The sequence below is a fragment of the Oncorhynchus mykiss genome, chromosome 7 (genome assembly GCF_057628025.1).
Source record: "Oncorhynchus mykiss isolate SJ-2025 chromosome 7, ASM5762802v1, whole genome shotgun sequence".
Classification (NCBI taxonomy): domain Eukaryota; kingdom Metazoa; phylum Chordata; class Actinopteri; order Salmoniformes; family Salmonidae; genus Oncorhynchus; species Oncorhynchus mykiss.
The window spans coordinates 75859021-75869428 of record NC_143028.1 but is presented as its reverse complement, the minus strand read 5'-3'; the positions used below and the strand labels follow the sequence as shown (position 1 = coordinate 75869428).

The window sequence follows — 10408 nt, the reverse complement described above, 5'->3', positions numbered from 1 at the left end:
GATTATATTTGTAATTATTTGATACTCAATTAATGTAATAATGGATACTATGCAGCAAGCTACGTGTAATTATTACAGAATTGAAATGCACCCAATTATTTGCCTGTTGAAATGATCCGATGGGGCAAGTGTGAACATGAAAGATTGCGTCCTTTGCACACAAGATTTCACTTTTGTGGGGCGGTGGTTTGTAAACCCATGTGTTTGAATAGAGGCAGAATAAATATTGAAGATGTCTACAAGAGTTCCTTGCAAAAGAAAGCTAAATGCATTCTATTTCATCCGCCTGTTATACAATGCATATTGAACAGGCACGCTCTCAATGTGAAACTATGGAAGTGCAGACCTCAGCCTGCCCGCCTCTCCTCCTCAATCAAGTGGATTTTAAGTCAAAACACAATTTGCTATCTCCTCCACCCTTAAGCAATGGAAAATTACAGAGGTGTGTGGCTTGTGAGATGCTAGACGTGTGTTAATACTGCCACCTAGTGGTTCTAGAAGTAATGGACAGGCTTCTCCTCATGGTGCATTCCCTCCCCCCTGTGAGACGCTAGGTGTGTTAATACTGCCACCTAGTGGTTCTAGAAGTAAAGACAGGCTTCTCCTCAGGGTGCATTCGATATCAAAAAGGAATGGACTGAAAAAAAACGTGCAACGAAAAATGCTATGCTTTAAATGTGTATTCACTACGATATTTTTGACATTAATACATTTGATCATTCATATTAATACTATAAACGCATTACAGGGGTGGTTGTAATTCATATTTGTTGGAGAAAATGTTACTTTTTTTTTTTTGTTGCAAGGCTGAGAAGAAAATACAGGACTCATTCCAAACGTAATACTCAAAACTCTTAACTTTATTAACAATGGGTTTTCTTTAACAGTCAAGTGACCATCAGACCGAACTTAATAACAAAATGACTACTGGCGCATCTGAGGACATGATTTCTTGTCTCAGCGTTAGTTAACATGTTCATTACAAAAGCATAAAAGACCACAAACTTTGACAGAAACCAAAAATACTGTGCAGTACAGTGGAACATGTAAGATTAAAACAACCTAACATGTTGGGGAATAGACAATGGTATTTGGAACAATTTCAAAACTGAATGAAACCATTACCTCGGTTAATGCATTTAATTTTATGGGGTAATATCAATGTTCTACACAATTCCCAGAGCAATCTAACTAAAATAACAGGCCAAATAATATTTATTCTGCATCAACTTAAAACCATTGGTCATTCAAAACTCGCAAAAGGTAACGACTAAATAATTATTTGCGATTTGTCAACTACACCATTTTTTTTAATCCTTCAGGATCCAGGAACACAGCAGAACACGGTTAGCTGCTAGCCCACCCTGAGAGGAGGAGCGACCAAGACGACTCCGTCACCTCTCACAAACAACATGGGGATGTTCCTCTTCGTTGACTGAAAAATAGAAAACCACACGATTTAAATTAAATTGCCGTACTGAACCTTCTTTCAGCATTTCAGTGTTACATTCCTAGGGCTGTCTGAGCACCTCTTCTGGGATCCAGAAATCTTGGTAAGAAGAGCGCCAGCACACTACCAACTATAAAAATACATGTATTTAAGCAATGCAGAATTTCATGAAAATAGATTTGATCGTCACTTCGACTTGGTTTGGAGATCTGTGACAAACAAGAACCCCCAATTCCTTTTCTAGGGGTAATGAATGTAAATGTTTTTACAAATACCTACAAATCACTTCTCCAGGGGGATATTTAACGACAGAAATAAACATTTCAGCCATAACAGCTATTCTTGGGTTAGATCTCAGACACACAGTTGACAATGAAGGGAAAAAAACAGAGGGTGGTCGCCCCATCACTGATAGGACAATCTAGGGCCCCCCTATGGTGCATGTCCTCTCAGTAGGACAATCTAGGGCCCCCCTATGGTGCATTTCCTCTCAGTAGGACAATCTAGGGCCCCCCTATGGTGCATGTCCTCTCAGTAGGACAATCTAGGGCCCCCCTATGGTGCATTTCCTCTCAGTAGGACAATCTAGGGCCCCCCTATGGTGCATTTCCGCTCAGTAGGACAATCTAGGGCCCCCTATGGTGCATTTCCTCTCAGTAGGACAATCTAGGGCCCCCCTACGGTGAATTTCCTCTCAGTAGGACGATCTAGGGCCCCCTATGGTGTATCATCCCGTCAGTAGAGGATGCCTGGTTATTTTTTTTTAAATGCCTTCCTAACCATCTTAAATAAGCATGCATCATTCAATAAATTTAGAACCAGGAACAGATATAGCCCTTGGTTCTCCCCAGACCTGACTGCCCTTAACCAACACAAAAACATCCTATGGCGTTCTGCATTAGCATCGAACAGCCCCCGTGATATGCAGCTTTTCAGGGAAGCTAGAAACCATTATACACAGGCAGTTAGAAAAGCCACGGCTAGCTTTTTCAAGCAGAAATTTGCTTCATGCAACACTAACTCAAAAAAGTTCTGGGACACTGTAAAGTCCATGGAGAATAAGAACACCTCCTCCCAGCTGCCCACTGCACTGAAGATAGTGTTTCCGATCACCACTGATAAATCCACTATAATTGAGAATCTCAATAAGCATTTTTCTACGGCTGGCCATGCTTTCCACCTGGCTACCCATACCCTGGTCAACAGCACTGCACCCCCCACAGCAACTCGCCCAAGCCGTCCCCATTTCTCCTTTTCCCAAATCCAGTCAGCTGATGTTCTGAAAGAGCTGCAAAATCTGGACCCCTACAAATCAGCCGGGCTAGACAATCTGGACCCTCTTTTTCTAAAATGATCTGCCGAAATTGTTGCCACCCCTATTACTAGCCTGTTCAACCTCTCTTTCGTGTCGTCTGAGATTCCCAAAGATTGGAAAGCTGCCGCCGTCATCCCCCTCTTCAAAGGGGGTGACACTCTAGACCTAAACTGCTACAGACCTATATCTATCCTACCCTGCCTTTCTAAGGTCTTCGAAAGCCAAGTCAACAAAAAGATTACCGACCAATTCGAATCTCACTATACCTTCTCTGCTATGCAATCTGGTTTCAGAGCTGGTCATGGGTGCACCTCAGCCACGCTCAAGGTCCTAAACGATATCTTAACCGCCATCGATAAGAAACACTACTGTGCAGCCGTATTCATTGATCTGGTCAAGGCTTTCGACTCTGTCAATCACCACATCCTCATCGGCAGACTCGACAGCCTTGGTTTCTCAAATGATTGCCTCACCTGGTTCACCAACTACTTCTCTGATAGAGTTCAGTGTGTCAAATCGGAGGGCCTGCTGTCCGGACCTCTGGCAGTCTCTATGGGGGTGCCACAGGGTTCAATTCTTGGACCGACTCTCTTCTGTACACATCAATGATGTCGCTCTTGCTGCTGGTGAGTCTCTGATCCACCTTTACGCAGACGACACCATTCTGTATACTTCTGGCTCTTCTTTGGACACTGTGTTAACAACCCTCCAGGCAAGCTTCAATGTCATACAACTCTCCTTCCGTGGCCTCCAATTGCTCTTAAACGCAAGTAAAACTAAATGCATGCTCTTCAACCGATCGCTGCCTGCACCTGCACGCCTGTCCAACATCACTACTCTGGACGGCTCTGACTTAGAATACGTGGACAACTACAAATACCTAGGTGTCTGGTTAGACTGTAAACTCTCCTTCCAGACCCACATCAAACATCTCCAATCCAAAGTTAAATCTAGAATTGGCTTCCTATTTCGCAACAAAGCATCCTTCACTCATGCTGCCAAACATACCCGTGTAAAACTGACCATCCTACCAATCCTCGACTTCGGCAATGTCATTTACAAAATAGCCTCCAATACCCTACTCAACAAATTGGATGCAGTCTATCACAGTGCCATCCGTTTTGTCACCAAAGCCCCATATACTACCCACCATTGCGACCTGTACGCTCTCGTTGGCTGGCCCTCGCTTCATACTCGTCGCCAAACCCACTGGCTACAAAAACTACAAAAATCTCTGAAACTGTAAACACTTATCTCCCTCACTAGCTTTAAGCACCAGCTGTCAGAGCAGCTCAGATTACTGCACCTGTACATAGCCTATCTATAATTTAGCCCTATCAACTACCTCTTTCCCTACTGTATTTCTTTTATTTATTTAGCTTCTTTGCACCCCATTATTTTTATTTCTACTTTGCACATTCTTCCACTGCAAATCTACCATTCCAGTGTTTTACTTGCTATATTGTATTTACTTTGCCATAATGGCCTTTTTTTTGCCTTTACCTCCCTTTTCTCACCTCATTTGCTCACATCGTATATTGACTTGTTTCTACTGTATTATTCACTGTATGTTTGTTTTACTCCATGTGTAACTCTGTGTTGTTGTATGTGTCGAACTGCTTTGCTTTATCTTGGCCAGGTTGCAATTGTAAATGAGAACTTGTTCTCAACTTGCCTACCTGGTTAAATAAAGGTGAAATAAATAAAATAAATACATTTCCTCTCAGTAGGACAATCTAGGGCCCCCCTACGGTGCATTTCCTCTCAGTAGGACAATCTAGGGCCCCCCTACGGTGCATTTCCTCTCAGTAGGACAATCTAGGGCCCCCTATGGTGCATGTCCTCTCAGTAGGACAATCTAGGGCCCCCCTACGGTGCATTTCATCTCAGTAGGACAATCTAGGGCCCCCCTATGGTTCAGTTCCTCTCAGTAGGACAATCTAGGGCCCCCCTACGGTGCATTTCCTCTCAGTAGGACAATCTAGGGCCCCCCTACGGTGCATTTCCTCTCAGTAGGACAATCTAGGGCCCCCTATGGTGCATGTCCTCTCAGTAGGACAATCTAGGGGCCCCCTTTGGTGCATTTCCTCTCAGTAGGACAATCTAGGGCCCCCCTACGGTGCATTTCCTCTCAGTAGGACAATCTAGGGCCCCCCTACGGTGCATTTCCTCTCAGTAGGACAATCTAGGGCCCCCCTACGGTGCATTTCCTCTCAGTAGGACAATCTAGGGCCCCCCTACGGTGCATTTCCTCTCAGTAGGACAATCTAGGGCCCCCTATGGTGCATGTCCTCTCAGTAGGACAATCTAGGGGGCCCCTTTGGTGCATTTCCTCTCAGTAGGACAATCTAGGGGCCTCCTATGGTGTAACTAGCCTGATTCAGCTTATCAACCAGATAATTATTAGAAGCAGGTGTGCTAGATTAGGGTTGGAGTTAAAACCTACAAGAGGGCAGCTCTCCAGGAACAGGGTTAGAGTTAACCTACAGCAGGGCAGCTCTCCAGGAACAGGGTTAGAGTTAACCTACAGCAGGGCAGCTCTCCAAGAACAGGGTTGGAGAACCCTTCACTAAAGTCTGAGACTTTAGGCCAAGCCCTGGTGTAGCTGAAATTTCTGCAGTTGAAAAGGTGGCGTAAGCCCTTTTTCATACCTTGTAAATTTCTTCATACGTCTCCTCATCAATCTCTACTGTTGTCACCGTCTCCTCAACATCTCCCAAGATCATGTTCAAGTGCTGATCGTAGGCCTGGAACAAAGATAAAAACGCATTAGACTTATGCAGGCCTATAGTTCGGCGAGACAAGATGATAAAGCTCGCATTCAGGGTGACAGCTATACACAACATTATAAACTAGGTGATTCGGGCCCTGAATGCTGATTTGCTGACAGCCGTAAGGTCAAGGTATGACAAAAAGTTTATTTTTAATGATCTAATTACATTGATAAGCATTTTGTAATAGCAATAAGGCACCTCAGGGTTTTGTGATATATTGCCAATATACCATGGCTAAGGTCTTAGCCATGGTATATTGGCCATATACCACATCCCCTTGTGCCGTATTGCTTAGACTACATCATTGTTCAAACATTCGGCAACATTACAAAAGCAACCAAGATGATCACCACGGTCATACAACTAACTAACTACCTACGTTCAATCTGCCCCTGAGTTCTCGGTCGTTTCTCATCTTAACATATATCCTTTCATCCAAACTGAGCCTGATCAGATCCAGGGGCTCCTCCACTGTGTTGGTGGTCGTTTGCTGCAACACAAACCAAAATGGGTTAGGAAGTTGTTCACACTAGATATCGTTTTCATGCTAAAATGGTTGTCAATAAGTAGCCTAACTTGTGTTAGAATCACATTTCAAGCATAGACTATAGATATGAATACATTTAAAGTTACAAGACCTCTGTGTGTGTCTACTTCGCGTAGAGCTCTGGTCCAGGGCGTTAGTGCGCTGGTCTACATCTATTCAAACCCATTACCCTTGCCTGGGGACCAGACGTTGAATTTCTAAATTCACCGCCTGGAACATGACAGTGTTTGATTATGGAAATGTCTCTCTAAGGTCCTCTACAAGCCGGAATGTTTAAAACCTACTATTTACACGTACTCTGCCTATTGTCCATGGTGTTAATCCTTCAACTACTCGACATTTTCTATAAAATATCTACAGTATCCAAAGTCTCGTTTACCCGAATTGTTATAGCACGTGCCTTTGTTCATGAGCAAAACATTTGCCATAATCTTAGACCCGCGTTTTGAAGTTGGGTTATCAACAGCGTTACTTTCCGATGGATATGTTATCTCAAAATTCGACCAACACCACGGCCAATCGGCAGAGTAAGTTTCAATATAATTGTATTCAACATTAGTGTCTGGTTAGCGACTTGACTAATATACACGCTAGCTTGTTTGCTACGATTGATAGCGATGGCTGCTAATCACCATGCTAGCTAGCCTCTCTTGCCAATTAAAACCCACACCCATGTTTTTGCAATGATGCTGTTGGCGTAATCTACTGATACAAACCGGTGTACAAGTCTATTTCCCTACTCGAGTCTAAATAAATAAATGTTTTGCACAGAGAAAGATTGATCATAAAACGTTTAGCTAACGCCAACCTGTTCAACTTCATCCGCCATTTTTGAACAGTTTCCCAGAATTCCTTGTGGTGAAAGGGTATGTTCGATTTGTTCACAGAAGTAAACTGTTAAGCAAGTAGATTTACATGAGATGCACAGTACCAGCGCTGCGTACATTCAGTATCCTTCAAATGTTGATTTCATTCATGGCGATTAATAATTTACCTACCTCAGCTCGACCCTGATAAACAATAAATAGCAGTCAATCAATGCAAAAGCGCCCCGCAAAACCACGCAGATGGGTGCGTTCCAGGGTGTATCCGATTTGAGAGGTCGAAAGTTTATTGAACGTGCGATTTTCCCATCCTTTCATGTTATTAATAGCCTACTTTAGGTTTTGCCTTTAGTGTTATAGCCTGGTTGAGATATGTCGCGCATGTCCATATGATTTGTGTCATTAGGTGGGTTTTCATGATTTCACACGTGAGTGAAACCGAGATGCGATTTTTCCCGCATGTCCTCGCCACGCGGGAGAGAATCCAGGGATGAGTCATGCAACCGCAGTAGACTTACACACCTCATCATCCTTCTCACCGATACCATCATCACACTGTGCTGCTGATCATTTAAGCAGGAGGACAAGAGTGTCTGGGAATTATATATGTTTTTATGTTATTTATTTTATGTTTGTGTGGTAGGCTATCCGAGGTGAATGAGTTCTCCGGTTGCGGTTCTTGCGGTGTGCTTCTCCCGGTGTCTTGTAGTGTTTGAATGTTAAATGACGAGACAGAGGCGTTGATCACTGTGCCATCTTACACCCATAGCAGTATGTGTCTCAGAAATGCTCCGTATGTAACATCTTGATCTGTTTTATTCTAGAATGTTCTGGGGCCATATTGTACCAATGTCAGCATGTAAACTGTCCATTTTATAGGAAGTGGAAAGGGAGAACTCTCACATCAGAATGACATCTTGACTGTAAATTGTATCGATTTTTTTATATTTATTTTTAATTCTTAGATTTCATGTTTTTCATTGATCAACACGAATCCTCATGTAGCTATTGTATAGTTATAGACTTTTCAATATTTACATAGGGAGTTCCTTTTGTGTAGCCAGGTAGGCTAAATGGCAATCATTAATAAAGGTTTCTAGCAGCAAAGCAGGTTTTGTGAAAGTAGGTTTTAAAGCAGTTTATATACAGTATGTAAATGCACCAAAGGAATGTAGGGCTAAGCAACTAAATAGTCTCTTGAGATGTAAAGTGTATTGTAATGTAAAATGTGATGTTGTAAATGTAAAGTGGAATGTAATGTAAAGTGCATGGCAATGTGTATTGTAATGTGTTGTAAAGTGTAGGGTGTTGTAATTTAAAGTGTATTGTAATGTAAACTGTATGGTATTGTAATGTAAAGTCTATTGTAATGTAAAGTGTATGGTATTGTAATGCATTGTAATGTAATGTAAAGTGTATGGTATTGTAATGTAAAGTGTATTGTAATGTAAACTGTATGGTATTGTAATGTAAAGTGTACTGTAATGTAAAGTGTACTGTAATGTAAAGTGTACTGTAATGTAAAGTGTATTGTAATGTAAAGTGTATGGTATTGTAATGTAAAGTGTATTGTAATGTAAAGTGTATTGTAATGTAAAGTTGATTGTAATGTAAAGTCTATTGTAATGTAAAGTCTATTGTAATGTAGTGTTTTGTTATTTCAGGTGTCCTGGCCCAGGAGAACATAGTGGGAGACCCTCATGCTCAGGGATCCTCCTACATCGCTGCTTCCTATGTAAAGTACCTGGAGAGTGCTGGAGCCAGGGTTGTCCCCATAAAGTATGTGTGACTGACGTGCTTTGAACCAGGGCCTCTTGAATGCCAGTGCATTATCCCGGATAAGCCAAAGCCTAGTGATTTGCTAGGAAATAAGGCACAATGAAAGGCTTTGTAATCCACCTCCCAGTTTTTTCTCAGTGTGTGTTGAGTGTCAAAGTATGTTAGCTGATTGTAATAATTTACTTCCTTCATTCCTTACTCTGATAGAATAAACAGAATCGATGAAGAGTATGAGAAGATATTTAACTCAATAAACGGGTGAGTGAAATTATTGTTCACTTGTTTATATAACTGTAATCAGATACCTTTGTGGGAATAATTCAAATGTGAAGGACTATAGGCTATTTGATTGGTTGATTGATTCATTGATTCATTGATTGGTTGTTGTAGGCTGCTGCTACCAGGTGGGGGTGTAGATCTGCAGACTTCCCAGTTCAGTCGTCTGTCAAAGATTTTCTGTGATCTGGCTATCAAGGTATTCCATACCCACCAGAATTATATTTGTTTTTTATCCTTCATTGACGATAAATGTATTGAATAACTATAAAATGTTTTCAAATAATTAATACATTGTTAAATGTCCAATATATGGTACCCACAGTTTATGACACTGACAGCGGGTTCCATTTTGCGCCCTACCTCTTCCCCTTGTCCCTAATGTTTCTATGTTTACAGATCTGAAGTGTCTGATTTAGGTATTAGCATTGTAGTTGTTCAGCTTCCACTATATTACTTCTACCTGTTGAGCAGCACCTGTTGAGCAGCACCCGTTGAGCAGTACTCCTGTTGTTTCATGCTCGTGTTTTGTCTTCCAGACCAACTGATTACTTCCCCATATGGGGCACGTGCCAGGGCCTTCAGCAGATGACAGTACTGACCAGCAACAAGAACCTTCTGACTCCGACAGAGACCAAGGCTGTGGCCCTGCCTTTCACATTCACCCCAGGTCAGAGACAATACTGTGTTTCTGCATTCTGTATGTGTATAGGCCTGTGTTTGCCTATGAATATTGATATTCAGTGGTGTAAAATGCTTAAGTAAAAATACTTTAAAGTACTACTTAAGTCGTTTTGGGGGTATCTGTACTTTACTATTCATATTTTTTGACTACTTTTACTTAATTCCTTAAGAAAATATTGTACTTTTTACTCCGTACATTTTCCTTGACACCCAAAAATAACCGTTACATTTTGAATGCTTAGCAGAACAGAAAACGGTTCAATTCACACACTTATCAACAGAACATCCCTACTGCCTCTGATCTGGCGGCCTCTCACTAAACACACATGCTTTGTTTGTAAATTATGTCTGAGTGTTGGAGTGTGCCCCTGACCTTTCGTAAATAAAAAATAAATAAATAAATGGTGCCATCTGGTTTGCTTAATATTAGGAATTTGAAATGATTTATACTTTTACTTTTGATACTTAAGTATATTTTAAACCCAATACTTTTAGACTTTTACTCAAGTAGAATTTTACTGGGTGACTTTTACTTTTACTTCAGTCATTTTTTATTAAGGTATCTTTACACTTTTACTCACGTATGACAATTGGGTACTTTTTCCACCACTGTTCATATTGGACTTGTACACTTGCACAGATCAAGTTCTCTCATAGGAGTACAAGATTGTGTTCATTGGGCACCAAATAGTAAACAAAACTGACTGAAACCAGGAGGGACTACCTAGACCTTTTAAATCGTGTTGCATTGCGTTTTAC

General features: G+C 41.5%; 1 protein-coding gene across 2 annotated transcripts; it reads right to left on the bottom strand.

Moving 5' to 3' along the window:
- Positions 1-839: 839 nt before the first annotated feature.
- Positions 840-7402, bottom strand: lsm3 (LSM3 homolog, U6 small nuclear RNA and mRNA degradation associated). Of its 2 annotated transcripts, XM_021610723.3 has the most exons (5): positions 7085-7402; positions 6895-6980; positions 5919-6029; positions 5417-5512; positions 840-1435 (listed from the first exon to the last, which is right to left on the bottom strand). In XM_021610723.3, exons 2-5 carry the CDS (start codon positions 6913-6915, stop codon positions 1355-1357), a joined length of 309 nt encoding a protein of 102 aa, XP_021466398.1. In that variant the 5' UTR covers positions 6916-6980; positions 7085-7402; the 3' UTR covers positions 840-1354. The 2 variants fall into 2 exon arrangements, with proteins under 2 accessions (XP_021466398.1, XP_090098125.1); XM_090241999.1 differs by lacking the exon at positions 7085-7402 and having other exon boundaries at positions 6895-6994.
- Positions 7403-10408: the final 3006 nt, after the last annotated feature.